Source organism: Coenobita brevimanus, chromosome 37 (genome assembly GCF_032717465.1).
Source record: "Coenobita brevimanus isolate Jiangsu-jjx chromosome 37, ASM3271746v2, whole genome shotgun sequence".
NCBI lineage: Eukaryota > Metazoa > Arthropoda > Malacostraca > Decapoda > Coenobitidae > Coenobita > Coenobita brevimanus.
Window position 1 is genome coordinate 694,393 of NC_136990.1, and position 12,882 is coordinate 707,274.

Genomic DNA, 12,882 nt, shown 5'->3' on the forward strand with positions numbered 1-12,882 from the left:
GGAGGGATGGAGTGAGGAGGTACATGAGAGAGAGGTGTGTGAACTGGGAGCAGGGCAGTGAAATGGCGGGGGTGAGGGAGACATGGAGGCGATTCGTTTGTGGCCACCCCTTACGGGATTAAGGCGTCTGGCAATAGATAGATAGATAGGAATGGTCAGGAAGGAATGAAGGCTGGATTGGCATTGGTTACGATAGTAGGAGGAGGTAAGATGAATAAAGACAGAAGGTGTGGAGATAAAGACGAAGTAAGTTGCAGAATTAAAGGATGGAGGGCCGTCAATCATATAGTTGTTTCCTTTAATGTTATGCTATGTTTTTGTCTCTCCTTCGCCCCGCAGTGCCTTGTAATTCGTTCGGTTCGCCAGTGGAAGGCCAGATAGAGAAGGTAGGTGGCAGGTGAGCTGCTACGTATGCCTCATTAATGGCTCAGGTGACGGTGAAGGGCAGGTAGTCAGCCAGTCAGAATACAGAGCACACCTGAGCCCACTCCAATCAGATAGGGTCCTGCTGTGTGTTGTTTGATGGGAGAGAGATTGTGGTATTGTATGTATGTATGTATGTGAGAGAAGATTGTGGCAGTTATTGTATGTATGTATGTGAGAGAAGATTGTGGCAGTTATTGTATGTATGTATGTGAGAAAAGATTGTGGCAGTTATTGTATGCATGTATGTTAATATGTATGTGTGTGTATGAGAAAAGATTGTGGCACTTATTGCATGTATGTATGTATGTGTGTATGTGAGAGAAAATTGTGGCAGTTATTGTATGTATGTATGTATGTATGTATGTGATAGAAGAAATGACAGTTACTGTATGTATGAATGTATGTATGTATGTATGTATGTATGTGGGAGAAGATAGTGGCAGTTATTATATGTATGTATGTATGCTTATATGCATGTATGTATGTGTGTATGTATTTATGTATATACTGTATATATATGTATGTATGCATGTATGTATGTATGTGAGAGAAGATTGTGGCAGTTGTATGTTTATGGCAGGAGGTTTAATGGTGTATAATATATAAACTCCTTCTGTCATCCTTAGCATCCTCCTGTCATGTTCTTTATGTAAGGTATTAGTTTGCTTTTCAAGGTGCTGTCTGGTTGAGGAAAGACCGTGATTTCTGCTGTTGTGATGGTTAATTGTACTGTCCTGTATGAGAGAGAGAGAGAGAGAGAGAGAGAGAGAGAGAGAGAGAGAGCAGAAATATAAGGCTAAGCAAACCAACGTGTACCAAATATTACTTTATTATACAAGAGAACAGCATAGATTTTTTTTTAACAACAGTGTGTGAGAATATTTTGTAACACGTCCAATTGATAACATATGTACAAGGGAGAAGATGGTTATGGTGAAGACTATAGAGAGAGACTTTAAGGGAGTGTAGTGCCTAGAGAGAGACTTTAAGGGAGTGAAGTGCCTAGAGAGAGACTTTAGGGGAGTGTAGTGCCTAGAGAGAGACTTTAAGGGAGTGAAGTGCCTAGAGAGAGACTTTAGGGGAGTGTAGTGCCTTGAGAGAGACTTCAGGGGAGTGTAGTGCCTAGAGAGAGACTTTGAGGGAGTGTAGTGCCTAGAGAGAGACTTTAAGGGAGTGTAGTGCCTAGAGAGAGACTTTGGGGGAGTGTAGTGCCCAGTGCTGCATAGATACTGATATACGAGGCTTAATCTTGAAGAGGACGCGCTGGAGGAAGGTAGCTGTTTGTCATGTTAAGTTTGGTGGTTCGTCTGGTTTAATAATAGATGATCAATGGGGCTCACATTACTATTTATTGTGTGTGTGTGTGTGTGTGTGTGTGTGTGTGTGTGTGTGTGTGTGTGTGTGTGTGTGTGTGCGTGTGTGTGTGTGTGTGTGTTTCTATGTCTGTGTCTGTGTCTGTGTGTGTCTGTTACCAAAATATCTCATGAAGTTATGGACGAATTTTCACCAAACCTTCAGGAAATAGCAAGTATGTGGATGTGCAGAAGCCAATTATGTTTAGTGAGGATTTGATCAAAGACGACCAAATGCAAGCCATATTCTTGTACCCTCGTGTTCAGGTGATATAAAGTACCTGTAATAGAGGTTAATGTTCCTTGGGGCTCCTTGTTCTGTGTTCCTTGGGCCAGCAACGTATCCAATCGTCGTCTTATGGTCTTCTTTTTCCTTCTTCTTCTGTGGGTGTCCAGTGTTGGAAAGGATTTGGGAGGCTATATTTCAGAGTTAGTGGCAGTCCATTATACATTTATTTATTTATTTATTTATTCATGTTATCTCCATCTATCAGTTTTCAATTTACTTTCGAAACAAGAGGATTTAAATAAAGCCTTCATTAACCCTTTCAGTACAAGACTTCTTTACCTGAGAGACAGACAGACAGACAGACAGAGAATTAAGGGCGTGAGAATGACTGAATTTTGTCGACGAGAGAGAGAGAGGGAGGAGATGGAAGGGCGAAGAGATTGTGGAATGGAAGGACAAATGAAACAGGTAGGCAATTAAAGGGGGGAGAGAGAGAGAGAGAGAGAGAGAGAGAGAGAGAGGAGAATAACAAAACATAAGGCCAAGCAAACCAACGTCTATTAAACATTACTTTGTATACAAGAAAACAGCATAGATTTTTTAACAGTGTGTGAGAATATACCATGTACAGTCGGCGACATATACACCTGGTACAGCATCAAGGTGTAGCAGAGGTGTGGCGCTTGGTACACCTGACCACCTTGACATAATGAAGTGTTTGTTGCTGGCACTGGCATGAATGAACGAAGGTGCGACGTATGAATTGAAATGACCAGGTAGCCGTGATGCATGATGGTTGGGAATTGTAGCTAGACCTCCACCTCACACACTGTCCCAGGTACATGTGTTGCCAACTGTACATACATTCATACATATATACAGTGAAGAGTTTTTTCATTTTACACTACAGACTCTTTTCACATACACATAGATAAAAATAATAGTGAATTATTGGCCTCTCTCTCTCTCTCTCTCTCTCTCTCTCTCTTACAAAATAACAATAATGAGGAAAACGGAGTGAAGGAGGTAAAGTAACAAGGATAATCTCGTATTTAAATGGAGACAGATACGTGGATTAAACAATATAAATAAAATGTGTGGTGCTGACATAAGGAGTGGGTTAGTGTGGTGTGTTGTGGTGTTAGTGGTGTGTGGTGGTGTGTGGTGAGTTGTAATTATACTGTGTGATGGTACTGTGGTATGCGGTATTGTGATGGTGTGGTACTGTGGTGTGTGGTGAATTGTTGTGATTGCGGTGTGTGGTGGTACTGTGGTGTGGGGTGGTGTGGTGTGGTGATAACGTGCTGTGAGTGTAATGTTGATGTAATGTGTTCAGTGATGGTATGATGTGTGTCGGAGTGGTGGTGTGGTGTGTTGTGGTGGTAATGAGGTGTGAGGTGATGTGGTACTGTGTGGTGTGGAATGAGTGCAATGCGATGTGTAACGTGATGAGTGATGGCATGATGTGTGGTGAAGTGGTGGTGTGGTGTGTGGTGGAGTAATTGTATAGTGTGTTGCGGTGTGTGATGGGGTGGTATTATGGTGTGTTGTGAAGATGTGGTATGAGTGTAGGGTGGTGTGGTGAGGTGTGGTGTATCGTGGAGAGATGGTGTGGTGTGTGGTGGGCTGATGGAGTTGTATTTTGTGGTAAGAAGAATATGATGTATGATGGGGTGAGGGTGTGGTGTTAGTGTGGTGAAGTGTGGTGTCAAGGACTGGTGGCAGGGTGATGGAGTGTGTGATGTGATGTGTGGTGATGGGTGTGGTGTCATTGTGGTGTGTTGTGGTGTCAGTATGTTGTTGAATAATGGTGAACTATGAAGTAGGGTGGTAGGGTATTGCTAGCATAATGTTGTATGGTGTTGGTGTAGGACATTCCTACACCAACACCAGGGAGCAGCACCAGTAATCAAGGCCTGAGCACATGAGCACACCAACTTTACCTGTGAGCCACTATTGAGCACGACGTGGGTGACTAGTGGGTGTATTAAGTGCGGCCAGTGGGTGGGTGTTGAGGGCAGCGAGAGTGTACTGATAGGATCGACTATGGGGCGGTGGTGGGTGGTGAGCAGTGGGCCATTGAGGACGGGAATCATCATCGCTGTGGGTGCTCGCTGGCTGCATGTTGAGGTTCCGTGGTCTGCGTGGGTGTGGTAGGGTGGTAGATGAATGTGGAGGCAGTGAATGTCCATCCGACAGTCGTTGCGAGGTACTGCTGAAGGTCCGTGGGCGTGTGTGTGGTTGTGTGTTAGAGTCCCGAGGTCTGCGTGGGTGGGGTAGGGTGGCAGATGGATGAACAGTGGCAGACGGATGGAGTGGCAGTGCATGTCTATCGGATCGTTGTTGCATGGTGCTGCTGGAGGTCCGTGGGCGTGTTCGTGGCTCCTTGATAACATTTCGTGGTCGGTGTGGGTGGGGTAGGGTGGCAGATGGGCGGGGAGGTAGCTCATGTCTACCTCCCCGTCTCTGCAAGGTACTACTGGAAGTCCTTGAGCGTGGGCGTACTCCTGGTGGCGAGGTTAAACTATGACTACTATTACTAGGAGCTAAGTACTCTGACCCTCATAAGGTCGTGACATAATCCACCTCACTGTAATCGAGGCTGTATAAAGATGTGAGGCCACCATCATGCTCAGCCATGTCTTTATCTGAGGAAAAGAGGGATTCTGAAGCTGTGGGAAGGGTGGGTATTTGTTGGTGGTTGTGAGCCTTCTTGTCGACAGCCCGCAACCTAGCCACGCCATAGATAATGACTGCCACCAGAAGCACAATACTCAGTGCTGACCCCACCCCAATGTAAACCCAGGGTACTGATTGGAAAAAGCAGTGAGCAATAAGTTCATCGTGACCTGAGGGGCAGTGGTGGACCCCATCACACCAAAGGTCCTTGCTGATACACACACCCAGCTCTGGACACTCTTCCATGCAGCCTTTGACAATGCCCTCGGAAGACCAGTCATATTGGCGTGCTGGAGACACCTGTAGCCATGTGAGAATGTGTGGACCCAAGTCTGTAGCTCCCCCCTCACGACCCAGTACCTCCAGCACTAGTTTATCTGTCGACTGCTCCACCAGCGTCCCGGAGCCCTGCCATGCAAAACTGTATAACTCCACCACCTTTTTGCTTGTGGTGTCTGGGCACAGGACGCCTACTGGCCGCAGCCGACCAACTTTGAACACTAATAATCTCGTTGTGGTTGTGCAGTTTTTATGGATGTGATCATACCCTCTTATTCTGAAGTAAATTGATTTATTGGGATCGGACGTTTGAAGAAGCCAGGGGTAACTGTCACATGGCTTGTTTTCTGTTTGGTTGGCCTTATGGAACACAATCTCACCATTGGTGCCCTGAAGACGTTGCTCTTTCTTACAGGAAGACTTTTTCACGAATTCATACTGAGCTTCAAACATGAAATCAAGGTAGTCATGAGTTTCGTCCATGTTATTGACTTCGAACTTGAGCCTCAGTTCTTGCGATTTGGACTCATACTCGATGGGAATGGCCGAGTAGTCACAAGTGCAGAGTCTCGGGACCTCGATATCCTGCCAAGGGTACTCTGACACGACCAGCGACGCCACCTGGCCATTACGGTTGTCACAGTCGAAGCTGCCAGTGAAGTTATTGGTGGTAGTGACACAAGAGCGAGACACACTGTGGAACTTGGTAATGGTCACCCTCACTACTTCATCTTTGTGAGCAGTTAAACGGTACTGGCAGGATAGCTTGTGCCGACCCCACCGTCCATACAACACTGATGTCCGGGGTGACGAGATTCGGCCTGTGCGAAGAGAGTACCCATCACTAATATCCTCAAAGTCGCACTCGCTGCCATTGGTGGGGTGATAACCAGGACGAGTGTTGACAAATTCATAACGTAACACAAAGTCCATAGCAAGGGCAGCAGTTGATTCGTTATAGTGTTGCACCACAGTCAACTTTGAACCACTTGCCACATAGCTCTCATTTCTGGTGCACGCTTTCACAGGCGAGAGGTGACCAGTTCTGGGTGGTAGGTATTCTCGAGCACACATAGGGGGAGGCCGTGATGTACAGTGTTCTTTAATCAGGCGGGCACGACGTTGAGATCCATAGGGCGCGTTGGTGTCAAAGAAGTTGCCATTGTAAATTCTTAGTGGGTTGATGCACTCGGTCATGTTGAACGAGTAGTGTCCCATTTTCGGGTTGATCTCATACTTGCGAAAATGAATCCATACGACCTCATGTGGCTCTCCGTGAAAGAGATACACACAGGAGGAGTTTTGAGGCTGCGTATTGACCACCGAGGATAACTCCCCGCTTGAGTTGTTGGCGCCGAAGATGTGGAAGACGCACTGGCGATTTCGAGCGAACTGGCGAGAGTCCATGTTTTGATATGTCACGTTTACATTTAACTCAAACCCGAACGTCATAGGCATAAGAGACGCCTGTGTCGGCTCATCAAAGCGTGACGTACTAAACACAATGAGCATATCTGATCCTGTGGAGGTGATGGGCGGCAGGTGACCAGTGCCACAGAACTTAAGGAGTAGAGGGGCTTCTGTGGAGTTCCCGTCATACACAAGAAGGTGGTCGTGTACAAGATCGCAAGACTCCCAGATCTGTGGAGAGGAGCAGAGAATCTTTTTAACTTTATTTATTATGCACCCCCCAAAAATCCCTAAAATTACAGAGAGAGAGAGAGAGAGAGAGAGAGAGAGAGAGAGAAAGAGAGGTCATTAGCTAGTTGAGCAGTTTCCTAGAAGTAATGAGATTAGATGAAAATATTGTCATTGTAGTAAAGGAGGTAACATCAAAACTAGGACAAGAAGTTAATGTGCTTTTGTTACGTCCATACAATTACTCTTCCCAGATAATCTAGAAACTGGAGAGCAAATCTAAAAATAGGGCTGATTATCCATTTTTAGTTTTTAGCCATATATACACTCTCTAAACAATATATTTACCTTAGTGTTTTTTTCTCCATAATCGAAGTTATTAAGCTTTTTCTTCTCAGCAGCCAAACATTGTGAGTGGAAAAATACAATTCACGTTTTCAGAAATAATGTCATTCTCGTATTTAAGGCAGGAGTAGACATACATGCGGAATTACTGAAGGAGAGTTTCAAAAGTTTCGTTCGCTGTTTCATAATATAAGGACGAGAAAACTAAAGATTGGTGTTCTATTGAAGTAACCTTGGCAACATATGAACTTGGGACAGCCTCAATGTGCAACAGAGGTATAAGGTTTGGTACACTTGAAAACCTTGACAGACTGACATATTTCTTGGTGGCGCTGACATGAATGAACGAAGGTGCCAAATATGAGTTGAAACGACCAAGTAGCCGTGATGCATGAACGTCAGAAATTGTAGCTAGACCTCCACTTCATGATGACTGTCCCAGGTACATGCGTGGCCAACAGTACAGACTCTTGACGTACGCAAACATGGCCGTACAAATTTTTCGATAGGCACATGTATCTCATTACGGGCACCCGTTCTCTGTTCATACTTTTCCAGCATGGGGGAAAGGCCAATTTCAGCTACTCTTCTCCTTTCGAGTCTCTCATATAGCCTGTTCAAGTTACAATTGTGATGTCCTACCTAGTTCATCATCCTTTCAGGGGATAGGATGGGAACTGAGGGACGTTTGTGTAACACGGCAGTGGAGGACCCTGGTTATATCGGTGCCACCACGTGAAGGCCACTTTTTAAAGCACTAGGATCAATATTACTACCCCAGAGTCCATGTGTGTCCCTACCTGCAGGCCAAAGGAGATCGGTTCCTGGCTCGGGAGGGCAGAGGTGGCCTTAACGTTGAATCTCAGTGGGTTATCCTGGTAGACGGTGATGAGGGGTCGTGCATAGGGAACATAACGGGTCTGGCGGATGAGGTAGTGGCAGGTGACGTGGCGTGGATAGAGGCCTGGGAAATTGGGGCTCTGTACTGCACACCTGTACTCGTCGCAGTTCAGGAAGATGCGGTGACACAGAGAACCTGGGGAGGAGTAAGGGGGGACCAAAGTTCAGGTGAGGCAATTACTATACTCCTTTCACTCTAACCTGGTCTAAAATTGCCATCTCCCAGTATTGAATATTGAGCTGTAGCAATAAACACCAAGATATGCTAGTCACGAGGAAGTGCTATGGAAAAATGTAGAGCAAGACTCCTTTTACACTACCCCTGTCCTAAAATTGCCATCTCTCCATCTTGAATACTGAGCTGTAACAATAAACACTAAGATATGCTTGTCACGAAGAAGTGCAATGGAAAGAATGTAGAGCTACAGACTCTTTCTTCTGACTTGTCCTAAATTGCCATATCTCCATCTTGAAGACTGACCTGTAGCAATAGATAAACACTATAATATGATGCTAGTCACGAAGAAGTGCTATGGAAAGAATGTAGAGGTTTAGACTCCTTTTACACCAACCTGTCCTAATATTGCCGTCTCTCCATCTTGAATACTGAGATTTAACAATAAACACAAAAGTATGGTGCTAATCACGAAGAAGTGCTGTAGAAGGAATATAGGGCTATAGTATATGTCTCTGTTACTGAGCCATAGAAAATAAGCTGTAAAAGGACGAAAATCTGGGCCAAGTTAGTGTAAAAGGAGTATAGTGATAGTTTTGGTAGAATGTGGTGTGGTTGTAGGTGTTGTGGGCGAAATAAAAACAAATACTTAAATGAGTAATAAGGAGAATCGAGAATGCGAATTTAACTAAGAATCTGTATGAGAGAGAGAGAGAGAGAGAGAGAGAGAGAGAGAGAGAGAGAGAGAGAGAGAGAGAGAGAGAGAGAGAGAGAGAGAGAGAGAGAGAGAGAGAGAATCAATAATAACACTGAACGACCGAGAGGACAGATGACCAACCATGAATCAGTGACCTCCCCTGACCTACCATGGACCAGTGACCTACCATAGACTAGTGACCTACCATGAACTATTGATCTACCATACCTAGTGACCTACCATGACCCAGTGACCTACCATGGACCCAATGACCTACCATGACCCAGTGACCTACCATGAACTATTGACCTACTATACCTAGTGACCTACCATGACCCAGTGACCTACCATGAACCAAACCTACCATGGCAAACTAACCTACCCTGACCTACCAAGACCCAGTGACCTATCCTAACAAACCATGAACCCAACGACATACCATGACCTACCCTGACCTACCATGACCCAGTGACCTACCTTCAGCCAGCTCGCCCCTGTCTTTCGGTGCCGAGGAGTTCCCGTAGCGCAGGACAGCATCCCTCCGTCTCAGGGTTTTATACGTGAGGCGAAAGCTGAAGGGTGACTGGTGCAGGCCCTGAGGGGGTGGTGTGGGAGGGGGTCAGTAAGGTATGATAAGTGGATAGTATATAGAGTTTGATTTTAGTTGTCTCTTGTGATCTGTGGAAGGTTGCTGGTGAGGGGAGAGGGTATACTTTCCTCTCTCTCTCTCTCTCTCTCTCTCTCTCTCTCTCTCTCTCTCTCTCTCACACACACACACACACACACACACACACACACACACACACACACACACACACACACACACACACACACACACACACACACACACACACACACACACACACACACACACACACACGCACGCACGCACACACATCAATTTTGGGCAGGTCTTGAGGTCCTCGTCTCGTAAAAGTTGTGTTGGTTTTCCCGTCCAATATTTCTCTTGGCCCCAGAAACTTCAGCCTCATAATCTCTCTCTCTCTCTCTCTCTCTCTCTCTCTCTCACACACACACACACACACACACACACACACACACACACACACACACACGCACACACACACACAGTCCATGGTGATCAATTCCATACAAGTTACAGAAGTAGTAGGGGCCTAATAATACAGAGTTTGGTGTTTTCTCCCTGTATTTCCACTCACACCTCCCTGTGCTCCCTTTATGATACACCCTCCAATCTCTCCTACTTCTCTGCTTTCCTCCCTTCCCTCCCTTCCCTCCCTACATCCCTACTTTCCTCCCTCCCCTCCCTACATCCCTACTTACCTCCCTCCCTTCTTACATCCCCACTTCCCTCCCTCCCCACCATACGTCCCCACTTCCCTCCCTTCCCTCCCTACATCCCTTCTTTCCTCCCTTCCCTCCCTGCTTCCTTTCCTCCTGCAGCCTCTTCATACATTCCTAAAACTTCATCACTTTCCCTATTCTCTCTTTCAGTGTACTCCAAACTTACTATACTCTTTTCACTCCAACTTGGCCTAAGTCGCCATCCCTCCATCTTTTGAGTTATACTGAGATTATTGATACTATGATGCTAGTCACGAAGAAGTGATTTTAAAATGAGCAATAGCTATGTGAAATTGCAAAAGGGGAAATTATTTGAGCACTCACCTCAAAGTGCATATTGTCCATAGTGATAAATATGATGCTAGTCACGAAGAAGTGTTTAAACAGAGGGGCACTGAGCTAGGTGAAACTACAAAGGAGAATATTTTGAGCCAAGTTGGAGTGAAAGAACTATAGACACACCCACCTCAAAGTGTGTATAACCCATAGTGATAAATATGATGCTAGTCACGAAGAAGTGATTTTAAGAGGCACTGAGCTATGTGGAACTGCAAAGGAGAATTTTTTGAGCCAAGTTAGAGTAAAATGAGTATAGGAACGCTCACCCCAAAGTGTATATAACCCGGTGATAAATATGATGGTAGTCACGAAGAAGCGATTTTAAAAGAGAGACACTGAGCTATGTGGAACTGCATAAGAGAAATTTTTGAGCCAAGTTGGAGTGAAAGAACTATAGACTCACCTCAAAGTGTATATAATCCATAGTGATAAATTTCTTAAGAGTTAGGGTAGTAGTGGAGGTCTCACTGTAGTAGACATTGAAACCTTGGCCATTACCACACCAATAGCCGTCTGTGTAGGGCCTGTCTCTCTCGCTGATCTGCATCCAGCCTTGGGGACACCCACTGTTGTAGCTGAAGAAGTCCCCTAGCCTGTGTGAGAGAGAGAGAGAGAGAGAGAGAGAGAGACAGACAGACAGACAGACAGAGAGACAGACAGACAGACAGAGACAGAGACAGAAAGAGAGACAGACAGAGAGACAGACAGACAGACAGAGACAGACAGACAGATAAGGTAACAAAGGTGCAAGAGAGAGAGATACAGACGAACAGACAGACAGATATAGATAAGGTAACAGACAGACAGACAGACATAGACAGGCAGATAGGGCAACAGAGGAGAGACAGACAGACAGACAAACAGATAAGGTACCAAAGGTGCAAGAGAGAGAGACAGAGAAAAACAGACGAACAGACAGACAGACAGACAGAGATAAGGTAACAGACAGACAGGCATAGGTAGATAAGGTAACAGGAGAGGGAGAGAGAGAGAGAGAGAGAGAGAGAGAGAGAGAGAGAGAGGAGGGGGAGAAAGTTCCATTATAATTCCATTCTACAGTAAGACCTTTTATACTCTATTCTTATTGCTACCTGACGACTTTATTCACCTGAAGACGTTCGCAGCCTGACAAAAAGAAAACAGCAAAGAATATTATCATCCTTAATAATTTCTTCAACACAATGATTGATTTTGCAGCTGCCTCCTCCTACCAGATGGTCTTAATCACCCTCTCCTTAGGATATTAACTACATCTGAAGAAGTCACCCAGCCTAAGTGAGAAAAGGAAAGTAGAAAAATTAATAGCTTCGTTATTAAGTTATTTTGTTGCTCCAGGCTCATAATGTGAACCCAGCTGATTGTAAACTTAAACTACCCCTCTGGAGTTCAACATCCTCCTAATGGGTGCTAGGGAAGTAACTAAGAGACCTGTTTATAACCAGGCAGTCGAGCCGCCTGGTTATATCGGTGCCACCACATACAGGCGTCTCTCTCCAGCACCATCATCTCATTCGGGAAGTTGAGTTATGATTTTACAGCGTCGTGAATTGCTGATGTGGAAGATGCTCACATATTGCCTTTGTGTTTACTGTGGAATTGCTGCAGTTTTTACAAGCCTCCCTCTCCTACATCATCAGCTCATTCGGGAAGTACAGTAGTGTGTGTTATGATTTTAGTGTCGTGAATTGTTGATGTGGAAGGATTATACTCACATACTGACTGTTTTTATTGTGAATATGCTGCAGTTTTGACCTAACCTGAAGACAGTGCTTAAGGAAGGGTATTTCTCACCATACCCTTAAGTGAGAAAATATTTTGATAGTGATTTAGGTGATGAATGATGACTGGTATAATTCATCGCTGAAAGAGTATCACGAAGGGGAATAAAGGGAATAAATTATAGTTCCTTTTACTACATACTATAATCACACAGGTGCTGATGCCCTAGATGAGGATAGGTGAATTAGGCTCATTTAGATTAGGTAGCAATAATTTTTCTCTACCTTCAAAGGCTCTTATCTATCAAGTTAAGCCTTATCTCCAAGCCTGACCTCTTATTCTCGGGATTAACTTCTTAGCGGTGTCAAGGAGAGGTTAAATAAATACTATTAATGTACGTGCTTAGGAACCTGTTTAGAAGAAGAAAATGATTAAGTCCTTAATAAAGAAATAAAAAAAAAGCAAATCAGTTTTCCTTCTGAGGCTAAACTATAACACCACCATCTCTCTCTCTCTCTCTCTCTCTCTCTCTCTCTCTCTCTCTCTTCTGAGGTTAAACTTTAAAAATACCAGTTCTCTCTCTCTCTCTCTCTCTCTCTCTCTCTCTTCTGAGGTTAAACTTTAAAAATACCAGTTCTCTCTCTCTCTCTCTCTCTCTCTCTCTCTCTCTCTCTCTCTCTCTCTTCTGAGGTTAAACTTTAAAAATACCAGTTCTCTCTCTCTCTCTCTCTCTCTCTCTCTCTCTCTCTCTCTCTCTCTCTCTCTCTCTCTCTCTCTC

General features: G+C 44.8%; 1 protein-coding gene across 1 annotated transcript in view; it reads right to left on the bottom strand.

The window, feature by feature from the left end:
* Positions 1-4,569: 4,569 nt before the first annotated feature.
* Positions 4,570-12,882, bottom strand: part of LOC145396378 (uncharacterized) — a 21,701-nt gene continuing 13,388 nt past the window's right edge. The window contains exons 5-8 of the mRNA XM_080269771.1: positions 10,789-10,978; positions 9,198-9,315; positions 7,749-7,984; positions 4,570-6,606 (exon numbers count right to left, since the gene is read on the bottom strand). Of these exons, the coding sequence (XP_080125897.1) occupies positions 4,570-6,606; positions 7,749-7,984; positions 9,198-9,315; positions 10,789-10,978 (2,581 nt within the window). The remainder of the gene's footprint in view (positions 6,607-7,748; positions 7,985-9,197; positions 9,316-10,788; positions 10,979-12,882) is intronic.